The 23,444-nt window shown below is 40.7% G+C and overlaps 1 protein-coding gene across 3 annotated transcripts in view; it reads left to right on the top strand.

The window, feature by feature from the left end:
* ABCA9 (ATP binding cassette subfamily A member 9) overlaps positions 1-23,444 on the top strand; it is a 62,615-nt gene that overhangs the window by 8,476 nt on the left and 30,695 nt on the right. For all 3 annotated transcript variants that reach the window (XM_003997105.5, XM_019818161.3, XM_019818164.2), the window contains 16 exons: positions 577-741; positions 1,592-1,695; positions 2,289-2,515; positions 7,217-7,358; positions 7,636-7,821; positions 8,671-8,818; positions 9,453-9,624; positions 10,384-10,445; positions 11,658-11,768; positions 12,396-12,571; positions 13,356-13,475; positions 13,689-13,827; positions 14,462-14,552; positions 17,292-17,431; positions 20,146-20,265; positions 22,312-22,510. In XM_003997105.5, coding sequence (XP_003997154.2) covers positions 577-741; positions 1,592-1,695; positions 2,289-2,515; positions 7,217-7,358; positions 7,636-7,821; positions 8,671-8,818; positions 9,453-9,624; positions 10,384-10,445; positions 11,658-11,768; positions 12,396-12,571; positions 13,356-13,475; positions 13,689-13,827; positions 14,462-14,552; positions 17,292-17,431; positions 20,146-20,265; positions 22,312-22,510 — 2,302 coding nt within the window. The remainder of the gene's footprint in view (positions 1-576; positions 742-1,591; positions 1,696-2,288; positions 2,516-7,216; positions 7,359-7,635; positions 7,822-8,670; positions 8,819-9,452; positions 9,625-10,383; positions 10,446-11,657; positions 11,769-12,395; positions 12,572-13,355; positions 13,476-13,688; positions 13,828-14,461; positions 14,553-17,291; positions 17,432-20,145; positions 20,266-22,311; positions 22,511-23,444) is intronic.

Here is a 23,444-nt window from a genome sequence, read left to right as displayed (position 1 = left end):
TTGGACCTGAGTCTGGTAAGTTTCTGGAAGCAGCTGCCAGACTGCAGGAAATTGCGTGGTTTAAGTGGCCTGGGTTTGGTCAGTACCAGTCATTAGTTTACATTACATCTTTGGAATAAACAAATTATCTCGAGAAACCATTCTCCAAATCTAACAACTTTACGCTCTCTTTGGAAGTTTGGCCACAGGGGCACCCTTGTCAAACGAAATTATAGATTATAATTATAGCATGTATTTCCACTTTGGATAAATCTGTGTATGTAGGAGTGGTGGTGCCACTGTTCCAAATTCATTGTGTTTTAAGCCATTGTTTTAAAAGTGTTTTTGCAGGGAAAGCGTGATCTATTTGCGATCAAAGTGATTGCCACATACCTCCGATTTTATCTAGATTTTAGATCCCCACCCCCAGTACGACTGTCTCATTTGGAACCAGCACAGCCTTTCGCGAATAAAGAATTTTCACCTCAAATAACTTACGCATAACTTAATATGGCATGCTGTCTTTGGACCACATAGAAATCTTCTCACTTATTAGCTATCTCCTTCTTTCATAAGACTCTTTCTTTCGTATGACAGGAAGACCAATCACGGGGTGGCCGAATGAGAACGGCATGAAAGAATTGGATTTAAACTACTCAGTAGATGCAGTGAGAGTCATCTTTAACGATACCTTCTCATACCATTTAAAATTTTTCTGGGGAAGTAGAATCCCCAAGATGAAGGAACACAGAGACCATTCAGGTAACTTTCCTGCTAGAAATTTTTTTTTTTTTGCTATTACATCATTAGTCACTAGAGGTCGCATGTGATAGCTGAACTCTGTCCCTAGCATGTTACTTTTCACTTCTGAACATAAATAAGATTCATTCTTCCCATTATTATTGTTAAAGTTTATTTATTTATTTTGAGAGAGAGAGATCGTGTGGGAAGGGTAGAGAGAGAAGGAGAGAGAGAGAGAGAGAGAGAGAGAGAGAGAGAGAGAGAGAGAGAATCCTAAGCAGGTTCCACACTATCAGTACGAACTACAAACCGTGAGATCATGACCTGATCCAAAATCAAGAGTTGGCTGCTTCACCGACTGAGCTGCTGAGGCGCCCGAAGATTCATCCTTTTTAAAAAAAAATTTTAACATTTATTTATTTGTGAGAGAAGAGAGAGACTGAGCATGAGTGGGGGAGGGGCAGAGAAGGAGGAAGTCACAGAATCCCAAGCAGGCTCCAGGCTCTGAGTCGTCAACACAGAGCCCGACACGGGGCTCAAACCCACGAGCTGTGAGATCATGACCTGAGCCCTAGTTGGACGCTTAACCGACTGAGCCACTGAGACACCCCAAGGTTCATTCTTATTAAATAAAGCCTATGTTTCTAGGTATATTGTTTTATTAAGAAATTATACTTGCTATTATTATTCCTATGTTACTGCTAAATATAACCTGAAAGAGAGATTCTTGTTCAGTGATTCCCAAATGTTTAAAAAAAAAAAAATCAGTGCTTTCTTAGCACAAGCAAACAGAAGAGCAAAACTCAACAAAACATTCTTGGCTAATTGAGAGAATGACATTGTAAATGGTGGTGTTCTTCTTTCACCAAAGCTCACTGTCAAGTAACGGAAGGAAAAACCACATGTGAAGGTTCAATGTTCTGGGAGAAAGGCTTTGTAGCTTTTCAGGCCGCCATTAATGCTGCTATCATTGAAGTGAGTATTAAGTTAAAGAAGGCTAATCGCGCTGTAAGTTAACTTTTGATGCATGGTGCTGTAATGGGCTGTCCTATCTTATCACTGAATTTATCCACTTAATTTATTTGGCACAATGCACTGAACAACTGCTGTATTTAAGCCATGACACTAAGCCCTGAGGATCAGGAAATAAGGACAATACAGGCACTTTTCTCCAGGGATGCTGGATAGTGAGGGGAGAGAAATATGGATATGGAGTCGTCATAAAAGATTAGGTTCTATCAATGGTGGAATTATAAATGCTGCACAAGGCAAACAACGCAGCGGGAGATACTCTGATGAGAAATGTCAGCGGAGATGACTAACAGAGGTGACATTTCAGTGGTGACTTTGAGCAAGAGTAGAATTGTGTCCCTTAAAGATGGTAAATAGGCATGCTCTAAGGAGTCAGGACAAAACTTGGAGAGTTCCAGGAACTACAAGGGGCCAGATCACGAATGAGCATGGATATTTAAACGTGGAATGCACATTGTTTCTTGTAACTGAGAGACAACGTGCGAGGTGATGATTAGCTCGATGATAACAATTTGTTCACTGATACCTTCCCTTAGATCACGACAAATCGCTCAGTGATGGAAGAGCTGATGTCAATTACTGGTATAAATATGAAGATACTACCTTTTGTTGCCCAAGCAGGAGTTGCGACTGATTTTTTCATATTCTTCTGCATTATTTCTTTTTCTGCCTTCATTTACTATGTATCAGTCAATGTTACACAAGAAAGGCAATACATTAAGTCATTGATGACAATGATGGGCCTTCGAGAATCAGCATTCTGGTAAGTTACATGGTAAGTGAAGTGCAATCTATCACGCGACCTAAATAAACACAGCAAGCTAGCCAATTGGACTCCCTATGAAGTATCCTATTTAAACTTGATTCTTGCAGAAAGCAGTGCATTATAAATGAATGGAATAGATTCAAGCAAGTTTGGTAAATGAAACTTTTCCTACTTCTTTGAATTAAAGAAAGCCTGATTCCATAGATGTCTGCTGATACCCGGGTCACTGTGCAATAGAAATGAGGGCTCTCAGTCCCTAGTTGCCATACGTGAGTGAACCCAAATGTGTGAGAACTTGAGGTTTCTAATGTTTGATGAAATATACGTTTCAGATGTCTCGTTAGATGGGGTGGTTGATATCACCCCTGCGTTGAATGAACCAACACTCTGATGACACTGAATGAACAAGCCCATTAAGCTCTTTAAGCACAGAGATTTCTGAGTGGAGGAAGTTAGAACCGAGGCCTGGGTGGCAGGAAATCACGGGTCTTCTCCTTCTGAGCGTTACCACCCCGAGCAAGCTGCTTAATCTCTTTAACCCTCAGTGTTCTTTTCTGTGAAATATTGGTCATAGCATCTATTTCCGTGGGCTGTGAGGATTACAGAAGGGAATGTATTTGAAGTGCTTTGCATTGAGCTTAACAAAAAGTCAGCTGAATATTAGGTGGCACTCGAATAGAAATTTGGGAAGGATCACAGTCTGAGAGGGCAGTAGATGTAAGTGAAGAAACCAAGGAGTGAATCCCCAGTTAACAACAACAAATTTTTAACGAGTTTAGCCAAGGGGTGCATTTGACATACAGAATAGTAAAAGCATGAGTTCTGGACTGCAAAAAGTCATGGTTTGAATTTGCTTTTTTTGCACACTGATGTTATTCTCAATGGTAAACAAGATTTGTAGAATATACAGAATAGATCTAGACATGTGCCCTGTAGTCTTTAAAAGAATGTTAGGCACTATTCAGTTGAGTAAGAAAATCCCGCATATTTTTTCTTTTTTTTTTAATTTAAATTTTAGTTAACATACAATATGCAATATTGTACGTGCAATATGAGTTTCAGGAGTGGAATTCAGTGATTCATCACTTACGTGTAACCCCCAGGGCTCATCCAACAAGTGCCCTACTTAAGGCCCATCTCCCATCTAGCCCATCCCCCACCCACCTCCCTCTGTCAACCCTTAGTTTGTTCTCTATTGTTAAGAGTCTCTTGTGGTTTGTTTCCTTCCCTCTTTTCCCCTCTTTCCCATATGTTCATCTGTTTTGTGTCTTATATTCCGCACATGAGTGAAATCATATGGTATTTGTCTTTCTCTGATTGACTTATTTTGCTTAGCATAATACATTCTAGCTCTATCCGCATCACTGTAAATGGAAAGATTTCTTTTTTTTATTTAAATTCAAGTTAGTTAACATATAGTATAGCATTGCTTTCCAGAGGAGAATTCAGTGATTCGTCCCTTACACATAACACCCAGGGCTCATCCCAACAAGTGTCCTCCTGAATTCCCATCACCCATTTTGCCCATCCCCCGACCCAACACCCCTCCAGCAACCCTCAGTTTGTTCTCTGTATTTACAAGTCTGTTATGATTCGCCTCCCTCTCTCCTTTTATCTTATTTTATGTTTCCTTACCTTCCCCTATGTTCATCTGTTTTGTTTCCCAAAGTCTACATATGGGTAAAATCATATATTTGTCTTTCTCTGACTGACTTATTTCGCTTCGCATAATACACTCTAGTTCCATCCACGTTGTTGCAAATGGCAAAATTTCATTCTTTTTGACCACTGAGTAATATTCCTATATATGTATATTCATATATATATATACGCACACACACACACACACACACCACATCTTCTTTATCCATTCATCAGTCGATGGACATTTGGGCTCTTTCCGTAATTTGGCTATTGTTGATAATGCTTTTACAAGTACGTGCCCCTTCAAATCAGCATTTTTGTATCCTTTGGATAAATACCAAGTCGTGCAATTGCTGGGTTGTGGATTGGTTCTATTTTCAATTTTTTGAGGAACTCCCGTACTGTGTTGCAGAGTGCATTCCCACCAACGGTGCAAAAGTGTTCCCCTTTCTCCAGATCCTCACCAAAACCCGTTGTTTCTTGTGTTGTTAATTTTAGCCACTCTGACCAGTGTCGGGTGGTATCTCATCGTGGTGTTGACTTGTACCTCCCTGGGGATAAGTGATGTTGAGCGTCTTTTCATGTGTCTGTTCTCTGGAAAAGTGTCTATTCATGTCTTCTGCCCATTTCTTAACTGAAGACCCCACGTTTTAATGCTGCCAATTGATACCAATTCAATTTATTTATTTCCTCCAGAAATGTTTGAGTACAAAAGTGGAGAAAATGGATTGCTGGTTTGGTCTAGAATGGGAGTTTTGTCTGGTGTCTCTCTTTTTGTACGAAAATTGTGTAACTCAATACTGAAGGAAACTTTGCTCACTGTGTTTTTAAAAGAATAGAAGGGGCGCCTGGGGGGCTCAGTGGGTTAAGCATCCAACTCTTGGTTTCAGCTCAGGTCATGATCTCACAGCTTCATGGGTTTAAGTCCCACATCAGACTCTATGCTGGTGGCACAGAGCCTGCTTGGGGTTCTCTCACTCTCCCTCTGCCCTTCCCCTACTCACTCTGTCTCTGTCTCTCTCAAAATTATAAATAAACCTAAAAAAAAGAATAAGGGCACCTGGGTGGCTCAGTTGGTTAAGCATACGACTTTGGCTTGGGTCATGATCTCGTGGTCCGTGAGTTCGAGCCCCATGTCGGGCTCTGTGCTGACAGCTCAGACCTTGGAGCCTGCTTCAAATTTAATGTCTCTCTCTCTCTCTCTCTCTCTCTCTCTCTCTCTCTCTCTCCCTGCCCCTCCCCCACTCATGCTCTGTCTCTCTCTTTCAAAAATAAATACACATTAAAAAATTAAAAAAAAATAGAAATCTACAGACAGTCAGAGAAAAGCAAACAATATGCTGAAAAGAAGAGAGAAACCAAATAAATCCAATTAGGAAGGGGGTAAAAAAAAAAAATCAGGACTTTTCCCCCATAAGAAAAGGCTGTGACATTCTATTAATACTGCATACAAATGATATTTAGAAGTTTGTAGGACATGGAGAGATGAAGAATTTCAGATGAATAGAGTGATTGAGCAAAGGGAATCATTACAATTAGGCAAGACTTCTCAAAAACATGATGGCATTTTAAACTTTGAAGAAAACCAAGTGGTCATTGTGGACTCGTTATGAACCAGTTACCACATTAACCACATAACGTACAACACTTCCTTTAATTCTGTTATTATTTTTCAACAGACAGTGAGGAAGTTAAGCGAGATTAAATAGCTACCTCTCAGGGCGCCTGGGTGGCGCAGTCGGTTAAGCGTCCGACTTCAGCCAGGTCACGATCTCGAGGTCCGTGAGTTCGAGCCCCGCGACAGGCTCTGGGCTGATGGCTCAGAGCCTGGAGCCTGTTTCCGATTCTGTGTCTCCCCCTCTCTCTGCCCCTCCCCCATTCATGCTCTGTCTCTCTCTGTCCCAAAAATAAATAAACGTTGAAAAAAAAATTAAAAAAAATAAATAGCTACCTCTCAGGATCATATAGATACAATGAACAGAGGTAACAGAGAAACCCTGAGCCCACATCTGTATGATTAGAAAGCTGGTTCTCTCCCCCTATAGAGAATTTTCTTCCTGTTACTTTGCCGTTGAGAGCAAGAAAAATGTATTTTCATATCCATCTATGTTTCTGTATCTATCTATGTCCTATGTGTGTGTGACTATCTGTATCTATATCTATTCTATATCTAGTCATCGATATCAAGGGTTAACAAACCATGGCCCCTTTATGGACCGACTGCAAGCTAGGAATGGCTTCTACGAAATGCCTTAAAAAATCAAAAGGGGGCGCCTGGGTGGCGCAGTTGGTTAAGCGTCCAACTTCAGCCAGGTCACGATCTCGCGGTCCGTGAGTTCGAGCCCCGCGTCGGGCTCTGGGCTGATGGCTCAGAGCCTGGAGCCTGTTTCCGATTCTGTGTCTCCCTCTCTCTCTGCCCCTCCCCCATTCATGCTCTGTCTCTCTCTGTCCCCCAAAAAAATAAATAAACGTTGAAAAAAAAATTTTTTTTTAAATCAAAAGAACAAAAATATTTTATGGTACACAAAAGTTTCTACGAAATTCAGATGTCAGCGTCTACACATTGTCTGCACGTTGTCCGTGCTGTTTCGGTCCTGCAAAAGCAGACCTGAGCAGCTCTAAGAGACTGTATGGTCCGAAAAGCCTAAGAGATTTACTACCTGGCTCTTCAGGGGAAAAGTTTGCTGAAACCCGCTTCATCACCTGCTCTTTTGTCCACGGGCTTTATATTTTACTGAAAGAAGAAGTCCAGAAACTATACATCATCATGGATGTCTTCCCAGAAAACGTCTCCCAATTAACCTCATTATATCACCCAGTCTGTCTCTTTCTTCTTTTGCCATTAGCTACCCATTTTACCTGTTTACTTGTTCATTGTCTACCTTCCCCGGTCGCCTATGACCTTTGGGGACAGAGAAGTTTTCTACTCTACTAGCTGTTATATTCCCTTAACTCTTGATTCATGGTAAGCTTCCCAAATCATCTGCAGAGTACGTGAATAAATAAAGTGATAAAGTACCAGCCCTCTGAACTGATGCTTAGTTTCTGTGCTAGGCTCTGCTGGGGGTTGATGTATGGTGGCTTCAACTTTATCGTGGCCACTTTGATGGCTCTTATTGTAACATCCGCCCAAGTCGTCGTCCAAACTGGCTTCGTGGTGATCTTCACTCTCTTTCTCCTCTATGGCCTGTCTTTGGTGAGTTGGTGAATTTAATCTCTCTCTCTCTCTCTCTCTCTCTCTCTCTCTCTCCCCCTCTCCTTCTCTTTGAGAGAGTCATTTCCCTCTGATTCTGCTCACACTTGTTTCTGTTCACGGTATTTGAATCTTTGCATGGGACAGTGTCTGGGGAGGCGGGGGGAGGCGGGGAGGAGGAATGGCTATCACATACTTTTGTATTATGAATTTTTTTTTATTATGCTGGTGACGATTCTCAGAGAATTACATACTACCTGAACTTTTTCTCTCCTCTCAGATAACGTTAGCTTTCCTGATGAGCGTGTTGATAAAGAAACCTTTCCTTACGGGTTTGGTTGTCTTTCTCCTCACTGTCTTTTGGGGGAGTCTGGGATTCACTGCATTGTACAGAGATCTTCCGGCATTTTTGGAATGGACCTTATGTCTTCTTAGCCCTTTCGCTTTCACTGTTGGGATGGCCCAGGTAAGAGTTAATGTAGCTATTTCAATTTTTTTTGTTTTTTACAAACATTAAAACAATTCTCTCTGAGGAATTCATGCTACGTGCTCTAAGCATCAAAATTTCCATCCACTTCCAGATACATCTAAGAAATGGGACAGGTTTTATTTTTCTCTCTCAGCATAAGTGGCTTGGTTTTAAGTCGCTAAATATAGACTGATCCTGTATTATGGATGTGGTCCAGCTTGTACTTTTCATGGGCTGTCCCAGTGAACATTTAACTGACTTAATGCTCAGGAAACATGACCTTTAATATTATCGCAAGTATTTGACAACCAGGAATTCAGTAGAAATAAATTTTTCTTTCTAATTGGCCTGATGTATGCGAAACTGAACCTCTTCTCAGCAAATCGGATTCCAGGTGTGACGTCATAACCGTAAAATGCTACGCGTATCTCACGATAATAAGAAAAACTTTCTCCTGTCTTCTGCCCAACTACTGACGTGCTTTTCGCTCCTCCGTGTTTCTATTTTCAGACGGCGTCCCCTGTCTAGAACGCCTCCTTTGTCCACATCCTACACCTGAAGGAATTCTATAGGCAGCCAGCCTCTCCTTTGAGTTTTTACTTCTCAGAGGACTTGCCTACTTCTGCCCATGGATCTCTAAGCCTTTAGTACCTCCTTCCACTGACTTCCCAAATCGCTTTTTAGTTAGATGGTTTCATTGCTATGTCTTCCAATAGATTAGAGCTCTGTAGAGACAGGAACTATGTTTATCTTTTCAATCCCAGTGTTTAGCAGAAACAAGACAAAAATAACTCTTAATACTCTATTTCCCCTTTTAAAATTCAATGGGTGTATCTTTTTTTCCAGCTTATACATTTGGACTATGACGTGAATTCTAACGTCCATTTGGATTCCTCAGACAACCCGTACCTAATAATAGCGACTCTATTCATGCTGCTTTTTGATGCTCTTCTCTATTTGGCCTTGACATTGTATTTTGACAAAATTTTGCCCAGTAAGTAGTAACATAATTGTAATTCAATGCAATTTCACTCAGTGCGTTTCTTTAAAATATCTCTCTACCACATGTCGGATATCAATTATCCAGCATCGCTTTCAAAATTTCTAAAATGAGCCCAGAGGTATTCCGCGCTTTGTTTAGAGAATTGCTTTCTAAGATCTTGTTCTACCACAACACTTTAGATTTTTTTTTTTTCTAAAAAGAGAGATTCGTGGGATGCCTGGGTGGCTCAGTCGGTTAAGCCTCCGACTCCTGATTTCAGCTCAGGTCATGATCTCATAGTTTGCGAGATCGATCTCTATGTGGGGCTCTGTGCTCAGCATGGAGCCTGTTTAAAATTACCTCAATTTTCTCTCTCCCCCTGCGCCTCTGCCCTACTCATGCGCTCACTTGCTCTCTCTCTCTCAAATAAAAACAAAATAAAAATAAAAAGAGATGCTTATAAGAAATTAAGGATAATTATACTCTTAGTGCTTGTATCGGAGCAAGATGGAAAAGCTAGTGCTTGATACTGGGTTTAAGGGTGTCTAAATGCTTCCCAAAGCAGCTGTCTTGATAAGCTGTCCCACGGCAACTCATCCTTAAAGCGGTGACTGATCCGATATGCAATTGCCTCCTGTTCGCGCAGGTGAATACGGACATCGACGTTCTCCTTGGTTTTTCCTGAAATCCTCTTTTTGGTTTCTACACCAGAGGGCTGATCATGTGGCCCTTGAGAACGAAACAGATTCAGACTCTTCACCACCTAATGACTCGTTTGAGCCAGTGTCTCCAGAATTCCACGGAAAAGAAGCCATCAGGTAATAAACACATTACGTGAAAGTGCACATGGAAAACAGGTCGGGGAACAGAGACCTAGGAGGAAAAACACAGATGTGACGGATTTTCCCAGGGGCCTCTTTGGGTCCACCATGCATGCATCCGGGCTGCTGTACTTACCAAAGGCCACACTCATTGCCAAAAGCAACGTTGTCACCATTTACATTTACTGCTATCTTATGCAGAACGACAAACATCAGTGAATAAATAACCTTCATGTTTCCATTTTTCTTTTTGCTTTTTTTTGCTCTTCGTTGCGCTGTTCTCTCTCTGTGCTTCCTCGCCTTCTAACAGACACTGTCATCGTGTCCCTTGTTATGCTTATCTCCTTTTTCTCTGACACACTTGGTGTCTCCCCTCCTCGCTTCCTGATTAATAAGATGAAAAGGAAGAGGCAGATGATGCAGAAGAGGGGAGCCAGGCATCCAGAGACATGGGAAGAAAACCCAAGTTAGGGTACTCACAGCATGAACGTCCTCCCTTCTGAGATGATGTCCGTGTTTTATTCAATGCTGCTTGCTGTATTTCCAAACAACTAGAAATCCCTCAATTCCCCAGGTCTCTGCCCCAAATTTGCTCACCGTGCCATTTGCTGGTGTCTCCTCAGTAAATCCTTTCCGGCCACCTGGGCCTGTGTGAGGGAAAGAGCCCCCAGATTTTCTCACAGCCCCAAAGACTTGACTTCTCAATCCTCTATCTACTTCTACAATGTCCTTAAGACATTCTCCTCTTTTTTCCAGAATAAGAAATCTTAAAAAAGAATATAGAAAAGGAAACCACGAAAAAGTAGAGGCCTTGAAAGGTAAGACACTAACCTCATATTTGACAAGGCTGTTTGATCTGGTGACCACGCCTCACTGTTGCATTGTCTTTGTGGGGGTCCCAAATACCACTACTCTCCTCCATTTGAACACATCATGTTTCCTTCCAAGCAAGTTAAAAACCGTATAACAATTTTAGGGGCGCCTGGGTGGCTCGGTCAGTGAAGCGTCGGACTCAGGTCACGATCTCGCGGTTTGTGAGTTCGAGCCCCGCGTCGGGCTCTGTGCTGACGGCTCAGAGCCTGGAGCCTGCTTCGGATTCTGGGTCTCCCCCTCTCTTTCTGCCCCTCCCCTGCTTGTACCCTGTCTCTGTCTCTCCAAAATAAATCAATAAACATTTAAAAAAATATATAACAGTTTTAGAAAGTCAAGGTGTGCCATAGATACCTTAGGGGTTTGAAAGATGTATGACTATGTCATGATACGCTTTACTTTCAGCTCATCCCCTCCCTAGTCCTAGTATATGATCTTTATTTTTTTTCAATTTTTTGAACATTTATTTATTTTTGAGAGAGACAGAGTCCGAGTAGGGGAGAGGCAGAAAGAGGGAGACAGAGGATCTGAAGCAGGCTCTGCACTATAAGCACAGAGCCTGATGTGGGGCTTGAACCCATGACCATGAGATGACGACCTGAGCCAAAGTCAAGAGTCAGCCGCTTAACCAACTGAGCCATCCAGGCACCCCTAAATGATCTTTATTGTCAGCCCATTTTTAATGACAAAAGTGCTCTTCTCCAAAAAATCGTTAATCACGTAAGAATACGCCATGACAATGCTACAGCTGTAAAATGTGTATCATAGGAGATAGCGTTTTATTTTATTTGTATTGTTTCTTATTTATTTTTTGAGACCGAGACAGAGAGAGCACGAGCTGGGGAGGGGCAGGGAAAGGGGGAGACACAGAATCCAAAGCAGGCTCCAGGCTCTGAGCTGTCAGCACAGAGCCCGACGTGGGGCTCGAACTCATGAACCACGAGACCATGACCTGAGCTGAAGTCAGACGCTTAACCGACTGAGCCACCCAGGTGCCCCAGGAGATGCCATTTTAAAAGGAAGAATTTGGGGATGAATTTTATTTTGAATACTGCTAGCCAAATATGCACATGCTATAAGAAATTATAAAAATTTTGGAGAATGTAAGGTTAATATGTAGCTCTGAGTGGGATTTTTTTTTTTTTTTGTAATAATGCCAGGTCTGGTATTTGACATATACGAAGGCCAGATCACTGCCCTCCTTGGTCACAGTGGAGCCGGGAAAACGACCCTGTTGAATACGCTCAGTGGACTGTCGTCCCCAACGTCAGGTGAGACACAATTATGGGCAAGAACGTGGGCAAACGAATGAGCTGTGCATTTCATTAGCCAACGCGTTTTGCTGGTTCATTTCAATCGTTTGTAGTTTCATTAACTACTAGTCACACTCGGGTACTTAAGAGAAAAGTTTTACAGGTTTCTTCAAGTTATTCTTTTAATAAATGTATGCCCTATTTATTAGGAAAATCTTTGTGGTGTAAATATTTCAAGATAAATAGCTTTATATTTACTAATTGGCATTCCGACTGGTTCAAGTGAATTTTGAGCGTTACATTTTTAGTCAACAGGGTAGTCCTTATAGGGAAATCTGCATATAAGACTCTAGTGAGGGGCGCCTGGGTGGCTCCGTCAGTTAAGCATCTGACTCTTGATTTCGGCTCAGGTCATGATCCCAGAGCCATGACATGGAGCCCCATGACGTCATCAGGCTCTGTGCTGAGCGTGGAGACGGCTTCAGATTCTTTCTCCCTCCACCCCCACCCCCCAGAAATAAATAGAAGATTCTAGTGATTGTTTTCCACTTGTTTTCACTTTAAAATATCTTAAATGAACGTGTTGTCCTGATGCTAACCGTCAAGTGTTATCCTCATGCTAACCGTCAACCTTTCTACTTCTAGGTTCAGTCACCATCTATAATCACAGCCTTTCGGAAATGGCGGACTCGGAAACCATCAGCAAGCTCACTGGAGTCTGTCCACAAACCAACGTACAATTTGGCTTCCTCACCGTGAGAGAAAATCTCAGGCTTTTTGCCAAAATAAAAGGGATTCAACCACATGAAGTGGAACAAGAGGTAGAGGGACATATTCGATGTCACACAGCCATGAACATGAAATTGCTTATCTAGAAAACTCTAGATGTATGCGTGCTATTTCTATACAGTTCATCATATAAACTGCAAAAGGCCCTTAGCAACGAACAGCAAAACGATAGTGGTGTTTTTTTGGGTTTTTTTGTTGTTGTTGTTTTGCTGCTGTTTTGTTTTAACTTTTATTTATTTTTGAGAGAGAGAGAGAGAGAGAGACAGAACACGAACAGGGGTTGGGGAGAGAGAGAGGGAGACACGGAATCCGAAGCAGGCTCCAGGCTCCGAACTGTCAGCACTGAGCCTGACGTGGGGCTCGGGCTCAGAACCGCGAGATCATGACCTGAGCTGAAGTCAGACACTTAACCAACTGAGCCACCCAGGCACCCCAATAGTGTTTTTAAAACAAAATGTTGGGTTTTAAACTAAACATTCTTTTTTTCTTTCCTTCTTTCTTTTTCTCTTTCTTTCTTTCATTCTTTCCTTCCTTCCTTCCTTCTTTCTTTCCATCTTTCTTTCTCTTTCTTTTCTTTTCTTTCTTTCCTTCCTTCCTTCCTCCTTTCCTTCTTTCTTTCTTCCTTTCTTTCTTCTTTCTTTCTTTCCTTCCTTCCTTCCTTCTTTTTCTTTCTTTCTTTCTTTCTTTCTTTCTTTCTTTCTTTCTTTCTTCTTTCTTTCCTTCTTTTTCTTCTTTCTTTCCTTCCTTCCTTCCTTCTTTCTTACTCTTCTTTCTTTCTTTCTTTCTTTCTTTCTTTCTTTCTTTCTCTCTCATTAGGTACAACAAGTTTTAAGGGACTTGGAGATGGAAAATATTCAAGACATTCTTGCTCAAAATTTAAGTGGTGGACAAAAAAGGAAACTAACTTTTGGGATTGCCATTTTAGGAAACCCTCAGGTAAGTGGGGCCAAAACTACTGGTGAATGAGATTAAGGAGTCTGGAACTATTGTATTCAATTGGACTGAATTTGCAAATGGTAAATGCAAGAGAACTGTTCAAATGGAAAATTACGGACTAAGGTATTTCTCCCAAATACATTTACACGTCTATTCTTTTTTAAAAAATGTTGCCTGAAAGGGGAAAATGATTTACATTTCTCTATGGTGCAGGTTTTACTATTGGACGAGCCAACTGCCGGATCAGATCCTTTGTCAAGGCACCGCGTATGGAACCTTCTAAAAGAGAGGAAATCTGATAGAGTCATTCTCTTCAGTACCCAGTTTATGGATGAGGCTGACATCCTGGCTGGTAATTCTTTTTTTTTTTTTTTTTTAGATTCCCCATATAAGTGAGATCATATGGTGTTTTTCTTTTTCTGTCTCTGACTTATTTCACTTAGCCTAATGCCCTCAAGTTCCATTCATGTCATTTCATGGTGGTTCTTGGTTTTCTTTCATGTATCTTAGTGAGAAATTAGGGAGGATGTGCACAGTACGTGTAGATAAATTCCAACACAACTGCCTTGCGTGTGACTGTCATGAACCAAGACAGGAGACTTGCTGTCACCCTTCTGAGCATCTACATCTCCATGCACCTTGTCCCATAGATGGATTCTGATCCTGTTGCAAAATAACTCATCGGTTGTAAATATGTAGCATGCTCTTAAAAATATCTTCTGTTTTATTCAGTAGGAATGTCAGGTGGCTTGAAACAGAGCCTCTCATCATGTGATAACTTTTCTAGAGAGATTAGAGAATAAACTAATGTAGCATTTTAGTTACTGGAGGATGAAGAAACTGGCTTACATATGACTAGAATTAGAATGCAAGTATCTGAGTGGATCATGCTCCTAAAATACACTATTTATGGATGGATCTGTTCTTTGATAAACAATGAGAGAATTACCTTGTAATGCAATTTCTTGTTTTTATTTTCTGCTTAGACAGGAAGGTATTTATATCCAACGGGAGGCTGAAGTGTGCAGGCTCTTCCCTGTTCCTGAAGAAAAAATGGGGCATCGGCTACCATTTAAGGTACAGCCTGTGTTGTTGGGGACACGTTGGAACGTGTCGGGGACAGGAGATCTCAGTATCGGTAGGTTAGAAAAGGCTACAAAATTATGAAGACCATTTCAAGAGAGCTGTGTTAGAATGACCCCACAACTGACCTTTCTTAGCAAGAATGAAGCAACAGGTAGGATCATAGGCATGGATATAAGGATGAGTGAGCTAAGTTTAAACAAAATTTTTGGAAAGTGTTTTCACAACATATCACTTGCAAAGAGAAATTTAGTGACATTCCAGGCCTTCCTGATCATTTTTCCAATGCTTACTTTTGTTCACTGTGACAATCTCAGTAGTCTCCTCTCTGTTCTCCTTGACTTCATCTTCCCCCTCATTCATTTCTATCTCCTTCTCTTCCTGATAATGATTAGTATGCTTATTTAGTAATGTCTATCACTTGGCTGTATTCTGCATTCTTGCTAAGATAATTTATGTATGAAATATTCATATAATCATATTTAATCCCTCAGATAACTGTAAGAAGATGGTATTATTAGCCTCTGACATGTCAGAGAGTTTTAATAACCTGCCCAGTCTCACATCATTTATAAGTGGCAGAATCTTTGGACCAAGATTCTAGGTGTGGCGTGAATCTCTTCCTATACTTCCCACTAAAAATATTAATATTTCTTAAAGCATAATTTAAATCACTTCATCCTCAGTGGTTAAATGTGGTTAAATTCCCTCCATTATTTAGTCTGAGTGTTTAACCTGTTCAAATCTATCATTCCATCATGATTGCTTAGTATGATCCAACGGAATCAGTACTTTCCAACTAAAATGAACCACTTGTGGGGCACCTGGATGGCTCAGTCAGTTAAGTGTCCAACTCTTGATCTCAGCTCAAGTCTTGATCTCGAGGTTGTGAGTTCAAGCCCCGCATTGGGCTCCGTGCTGGGCATGAAGCCTACTTAAAAAAAATAAAATAAAATGAATCACTTGCTGTTTTCTAAGTATGTTCCATGGTTTTGTTGTCTTCTCTCCGCTTAAAGTGGGATGTCTGTTTGACATGTCCTCCTGTGACCCATTTTAACCAAGTTCACATCTTATCCATTCTTTTATTTATTTATTTAGAGAGAGAGAGAGAGAGAGAGAGAGAGAGATAGCAAGCACTTACAGGAGGAGCAGAGCGAGGGAGAGAAAGAATCCCAAGCAGGCTCTGCACTGTTAGCGTAAGGAGCCTGATGCAGGGCCTGAACTCATGAACCACGAGATCATGACCTAAGCCCAAATGGAGTTGGATGCTTAACCGAGTGAGCCACCCAGGTGCCCCCCAATCTTGAAGGTCTTTTCTGAATATTTTCTCCTTAATAAGTATTCTCTTTTCTGGAACCCTGAAAACACTATTTTGAATTGTTGCCTTAGACAATTTACTTAACTTCTTTGATCCTCAGTAATTTCATTGATGTAATAGTGGTAATAATACCCACATTGCAATTAAGGCTAAAAATATTGAATGAATGAATACTTGACAAGGTGCCAAGTGCTTAACTGACTTAGCTCAACTTCCCTCACTCACTTCTTCTATAATTTGGTGCTTTATATTACTGTTATGTTCCAAACTCCTCTAGGGAATGTACTGTATTCTTTCTGTTTGGGATCCTGGATAGCATATCACATAAGGGCCTTGTAAACACAAAATAGTTTTAATTAAAATGGATTTTTCAGGTTTATGTCATCAAAGTCAACTGTGATGCCCTCACCATTCGATAGCCTCAGGAAATTTCAATGGGTGTGACTAAAAATGGTGTTTCTAAAATCCAATGATGGGGTGCCTGGGTGGCTTAGTCCCATAAGCATCTGACTTCAGCTTGGATCATGATCTCAAGGTTCATGGGTTTGAGCCCCATGTCGGGTTCTGTGCTGACAGCTCAGAGCCTGGAGCCTGCTTCGGATTCTGTGTCTCTCTCTGGCCCTCACTCACTCGCACTGTTTCTCTCTCTCTCTCTCTCTCTCTCTCTCTCAAAAATAAAACATTAAAAAAATTTTTTTAATATGTAAAATCCAGTGATTCATAAAGAACTTTATATGTTCTCACCACAAAGGCAGATCACCTTTGACTTGAGTAAGTTTTGGACCAAAAAAAAAAAAATTAGATAACATATATTGAGGGTTTACTTGGTGCAAGGTTTGGTATGATCACACACATGCCCTATTTTATTCTGTCTTTCGAGATTCTTTGAGAACTGACTATTGGAAAACTGAATGGAATTTTGATGGAAATTTGGAAACTCGATGCTGGAAGACATTAAGCCTGAGTTCTGGAATGTATATCAGTGGGACATAGGACCATGTTCTCAATGACTGTACCATACCCCCTCTGTCTTTGTTTTCAACATGTTCGTGGTTTTTGCAAAACCCTTTTATTGCAAAGGGAAAATTCAAAACTGAGCTTGTGGATAGATGGAGACCAAATCGGGCATTTCTTCCACTTCACCCCCGCCGACATCTAGCTGATATATCTCTTGCCTCCAAATAATAACCCTTGAGTTATTATCCCTACACCAGTGCCTCTAGATTATACAGTTTGGACTATATCATTGTGGACTCTGTCTGGACTACATATTTTTAAGTCTTGCTTATTCCATGATCCTAGATACATGTATATTTTTGTCTCATAAATATTAAGGAAGTGACAAACATACTACAATTGTATGTAGAGATGGTGGTGGATAAAAATGGCTTTAACACACTCTTTTTAAATGTCAGTTTGCACCTGAATGAAATGTGCGATCCGGACAGGATAACATCACTTGTTAAGCAGCACATCCCTGAGGCCAAATTAACAGCACAGAGTGAAGAAAAGCTCGTATATATTTTGCCCTTGGAAAGGACAAACAAATTTCCAGGTAACAGAACGTAGACACCACGGAATGGTTTTTAATGATGTTACTAACAATAACAGCGGCATTAAGAATGATGACTGACATCTTTATGCTTGCTAAGTGCATGGAACTGTGCATTAATCATTTAATATCCCCCAAAGTCCCTGCTAATATTAGCCCCGATATCCCCAGAATACTTATTAGTAAACTGAGCCCAAAGATACTCAATATGTTTCAAGTGGAAATATGTGCAGTTAAGGGGTGCAGGAGAACATCAAGGTAAAATTAGGAATATTCAGGACATTTGTTTCAGGAATGAATGAGAGAGTGTGGTCTGGACAAGGAGAGGTCTGTGAAAAGAGGGCAGAGTACTGAACGGGGACTAAAGGAATAGCATGCCAAATGCAGATAGATGGTTTTATGATCAACATCGTGACATAATGTTGTAATCTCATCTTTAGAATGTAAACATTCTAAATTCACCACTTTGAGGCAAGTACAAAAGCCCGGAAACTCATTGCTGTTCCCACTTTTCTACCTGGTCTCCCAATATGCTTTCGTTTGCCAAGAGTTTTGAGGTAGATTGCATTTTTTTTTAAGTGTAACCATGAATATGTGTGTACTTGGGCTTCAAGGAATTTGCCAACTTTTAATGGAGGATACTGGCTCCATTGCTACCTGCTTGAATCAATATGCCTGCATTAATAATCATGGCTAATATAGAAATATAGCATCAGACAGTGGAGTGCAGTGGTTGAAAGCTGGAATTCTAGAGCCAGACTGGGGAGATTCAAATCGCAGCAAGGCTGTTCCTAGCTCTGTTATCCCGGACAGGTTATATCACTCTTCTGTACCTCAGTTTCCTTATTTGTAAAAAGGGGATAACGATAGCATGAGCTTTGTAGTTCCTCAGTTATGAGGATTAAATGATTAATATACTTAAATCGATTATTAAAATATTAAATATAAACACAGCACCTGGAAAAACACCTGACATGGAACAGCATCTAAGTTCACAGCATCTAAGATAGCTTCAGCTGTAGGAGGTGCTACCCAGAAAGACACGGAAGGAAACAATGCTGCCACAGATGACCGTAGGGGAAGGGAAGGAAAAATAAGATGAACACAGAGAAGGAGGCAAACCATAAGAGACTCTTAAATACAGAGAACAAACTGAGGGTTGATGGCGGTAGGGGGTGGAGGGATGGCGTATACGGGAGATGGGCCTTGAGGAGGGCACTTGTTGGGATGAGCAGTTGGTGTTATATATGTAAGTGATGAATCATGGGAATCCAGTCCTGAAGCCAAGACTACACTGTATGTTAGTTAACCTGAGAATAAATTTAAATAAATAAATAAATAAATAAATAAATAAATAAATAAATAAAATGACACGCCAGCATTTCCTGATGCATGCTCATTTCAAATATGTTGAGAAAAGATGAAATGCATTTATCTTAGAATCAGTGAAGTAACTGTACTCTTAGATGCATGCACCACGTCTTGGATACATGTATGCTTGTGACAACAGAAATCTTTATGAAACCCACGAACCCAAGCATTCCATGATTATGTTTTAAATGCATTTCAAAGGAGGGGTGCACAATTTAGAAAAAGGCTGAAAAAGAACCAACCCTTAGAACTCATTGGAAATCATGACTACATCTGTATTTTGTGTTTATCTAACACACCGTTACGATAGAAACCTTTCATTTCTCCCAATATTTGAATTATCTTTTATTCTACTTCCAACCTTCCTGAACTACCCAAAAATTATTCCCAGTATCTTTAAAAAAAAAAAAGTAACCTTCAAAATCCCTAAAAAGACCTACCTTCTTTGAGAACTCTGTGTAATCTTCATATCATGGTCAGACGCTGGAAAAGAGAGAGAGAGTGAATGCAAAGTTATATGCATTGTTTTCCCTTTAATTTATATATATTTTTAAACTAAGGATGATTGCATAGCACCTAATTATCTCTATAAACTTTAGTTCTTTTGCATGTGTTATTAAACTGCCTACCAGTTATTCTTAACAGCATTCTTCTCTCAGCTTTGGGGATAATATTCCTGAATTAATGGGGTTTTAAGATTGAACATTTCCTGCCTTAGTTCAGGCTGTTGTAGCCACCATAGACTGGGTGGCTTACAAACAACAGACACTTATTTTTCAGAGCTCTGTAGGCTGGGAGGTGTCAGATTTGGGTTCCAGTACGGTTGGGTTCAATGAGATACCTCTTGGGGGTTGCAAAGTACTGACTTCACCTTTTATTCCCACATGGCAGGGAGCAGGGAGGGGAAGCCAGCTTTCTTGTGACTCTTTCAAAGACACTAATCTCATTTATGATTATACACCTCCTAATACCATCACACTGGAGGGTAGGGTTTCGACATATGGATCTGTGGGAGGGACACAAGCATTCAGTCCATTTATTAAACTCCCCATAATCAAACAGAATTAATTTTTTAAAAAAGAGAGTAAACAAAACATAATATTGTTTTAAAGAACCCTGCATATGTAGTTTTCTAATGAAACACAGATGTTTACAATTTTATACTCAAGACTCAGAAACACATTGTAGTTCAGGTTATTTTAGAAATAAGGGAATGTCTGTACCATAGCTTCGTTTCTTATGAATGCTGTTGGCCTATCACACGTTTTCTGTTGTTGAAGAATACAGCTATTACCAATCTCATTTCACATTATGTTCTCTTGATGTATTTTTGTGCTTACTTTTAGATCTTTACAGGGATCTTGATAGATGCTCTAATCAGGGCATTGAGGATTATGGTGTTTCCATGACAACGTTGAATGAGGTATTCTTGAAATTAGAAGGGAAATCAGCTGTTGGTGAATCAGGTAAAAAAGCAAAACAAAAAGAAGCTTTCATTTTATCTTTCTGTAGACTACCCTATCTTGAAAATACACTTTGAATGATGAGGTTATATGCTTTTGGAGCTGCTCTGATTCAGTCTGGTCTTGGGTAAACTTAAAGCAGAGAAGAGAGGTATCTCTTCTGTCTCCTTCTTCCCTTTTCTCTCCATGCTGGCCCCCATTCTTGAGTTCCTGATTTTGTACCACATGTCTTACTAAGGGTATAGGATGTTGACAGTTACTTTTCTCGTATCAATTTGAGGATATTATTCCAACGTCTTCAGGTTCCATCGTTGCTGTTGAAAGGTTTGCTGTCAGAATAATTGTCATTCCTTGGAAAGTCGTCTCTACTTAATCTAAGGCAATTCCTTATTTCTGGTTTATGTGTCATCCCACTTGGCGTACTCTTTACTAGCTTCTTTTATTTTTTTTCATTTTCTATGTTTTAATTGATTGAGCGGGTTTTTAAAATCACCTCTTTCTCGGGGACTCTTGGGGGGGGCTCAGTCGGTGAAGCCTCAGACTCTTGATTTCAGCTCAGGTCACGATCTCATGGTTATGAGATCAAGCCCTGTGTGGGCTCCAGGCTGACAGCATGGAGCCTGCTTGGGATTCTCTCTCTCTCCCTCTCTCTCTGCCCCTCCTCTCCTCCCACATGCATGCTCTCTCTCCTCCCACATGCATGCTCTCTCTCTCTCTCTCAAAATAAATAAACTTAAAAAAAAAAATCAGGACGCCTGGGTGGCTCAGTCAGTTAAACATCTGACTTTAGACTTCAGCTCAGGTCATGATCTCACAGTTCATGTGTTCGAGCTCTGCTATGAGCTCAGAACCCACTCGGGATTCTCTGTCTCCCTCTCTCTCTGCCCCCTACTCTCTCTCTGGCAAAATAAATAAATAAACTTAAAAAAAACACCTCTTTTTCCCTCTTATCCACTTTTGAAGTTATATACTTATGGTTATACTTAACTTTTAATAGACATAGATTATTGCTTTCTAAAAGTCTAGAGTAGATCAGTTGCTCTAGGCTTGTCTTCCAAAAGAGGTCACTTTGGTTTTTAATTTTCAATCATGACTACTAAAAAAAGTATTGTCTCTACCAATTTCGTATTTTGGGGCTGGGGGGTGGTGACTGGAGAGGGTTCTATATATACTAGCTTTTCCACCTCAGTCAGAAATACTAAATAGCTTATCTTTTTGCAATGAGTAGATTTTTTCTAGGCTAAATATGGATTTTTTTTCATTGATTTCCTTAGAATGAACGAAGTCCTTTAAAGCTATAGACAGAAAGCTTTTTTAAAAGAAAATACAAGGGGTGCCTGGGTAGCTCAGTTGGTTAAGCATCTGACTTCAGCTTAGGTCATGATCTCACTGTTCGTGAGTTTGAGCCCCATGTCCGGCTTTGTGCTGACAGCTCAGAGCCTGGAGCCTGCTTTGGATTCTGTGTCTCCCTCTCTCTCTGTTCCTCCCCCACTCACATTCTGTCTCTCCCTCAAAAATAAATAAAGATTACAAAAAGAATTTTTTTTAATAAAATACAAGATTTCTTTTATTATGTCATTAGTTTTTCTTCTTGTATTATACCTTCTTTACTTACTTACTTATTTTGCTTTGTTTCCTTTAATAGTTGCTCTAGGGGTGCCTGGGTGTCTCAGTCCATTAAGCGTGCGGCTTTGGCTCAGGGTACGATCTCGCAGTTCGTGAGTTCAAGCCCCACGTCAGGCTCTGTGCTGACAGTTCAGAGCCTGGAGCCTGCTTCGGATTCTGTGTCCCCCTCTCTCTCTCTCTGCCCCCCCTTTACTCACACTCTGTGTCTCTTTCTCTCTCTCTCTCTCTCTCTCAAAAGTAAATAAACATTTAAAAAAAATTTTTTTTTAAGTTGCTCTAGAAATGCCATGAATTAGGTTATTCACATCTTTGCCCAAGATTTCTACTCTGACACCACTTGGTGAAAAGATACGGTCATAGAAACACATAAGCAAAGCACATCTAAGCTGACGCAGCATAAATTCCTGATTTTGTGTTTTATAGACACTGGAATTTGGGGAGAGTTACAAAGTCCTGGGACGAAAGACACCGGGAGCCTTGTTGAGCTAGAGCAAGCATTGTCCTCCTTTAACGAGACGAAGAAATTAATCAGTGGCGTGGCTCTCTGGAGGCAGCAGCTCTGTGCCATAGCAAAAGTTCGCCTCCTGAAGTTAAAGAGTGAAAAAAAAACTCTGTTGACCATGTGAGTACCTGAGGGTTTCAGATATGTTTGGTCCGTGCTCTGAGCCCTTGCTTACGGTCTTTCGCAACACAGGAAGCGATTTCTAATTGCTTTGGTGGGTATGTAATTAAACCAGGTTAACCGCTTGGGGGGTTTCTGTTAATTTCACACAGAACCTGCTCTCCCCAAAGGGTTGAAATAGTGTTTCAGAAGCCTGGCAGCTAGCACGTAGGTCCCATCCCCCAGACTTGCCTCTTGACCCAAGGAGCCCTGTGCCAGCCTGTGTCTTCGCCCCAGCTTCATGCTGCTGTCTGGAACCCGCTTGATTTCCCTATAGCTTCGGGGTCTTCGCTGAGTAATGCGTCCTTGCAAAAACACTACTCTCCAGGCGGGACTCATTCAGAGAAAAAAACATTTGTTAGCACCTCTGCCTAACACGCTATGTTTGCATATCTGCCACACTTATCAAAATAAATCAGGCGTGAGATTTGGCTCTGGGGGGGTGATTAGACGTACACTAAAAACCACGCTACAAGATTAGGCAATATCGGCAAGCAGAGTGTCCAGTATGAGAAAGATTATGCTCCAATATGAGCATCAGAAAAGAACAATTTTCTACGGGGGAGAAATTGAATTTGGTGTAGGAAAACGTAATGGTTAGTTAAAGAAAGAAAGAAGGATGGAAATTCAGGCAGAGGGGCAGTACTGAGTCCGGAGCCACCTGAAAGGTCCAAAGGTCGATTGGTATCCAGTTAAGTGAATTACAACATAAAGTACACGGAAAAGTAAAAATAACTTTGATGCTATATTACATACAGCTGAAGAGCTGGGCTTTGTGAATAATGAGGAAATACCGACATTTTAGTTTTTATTTGGAAAGGTGATTGACATCATTAGCACAGATTGCCAGGAAACCTTAGAAGACTCTGGAGACAAGAAAAACAGTCATTGAGGA

This window comes from Felis catus, chromosome E1 (assembly GCF_018350175.1).
Source record: "Felis catus isolate Fca126 chromosome E1, F.catus_Fca126_mat1.0, whole genome shotgun sequence".
Taxonomy (NCBI): domain Eukaryota; kingdom Metazoa; phylum Chordata; class Mammalia; order Carnivora; family Felidae; genus Felis; species Felis catus.
The sequence above is the reverse complement of the archived record's forward strand: the minus strand, read 5'-3'. Positions and strand labels throughout refer to the sequence as shown.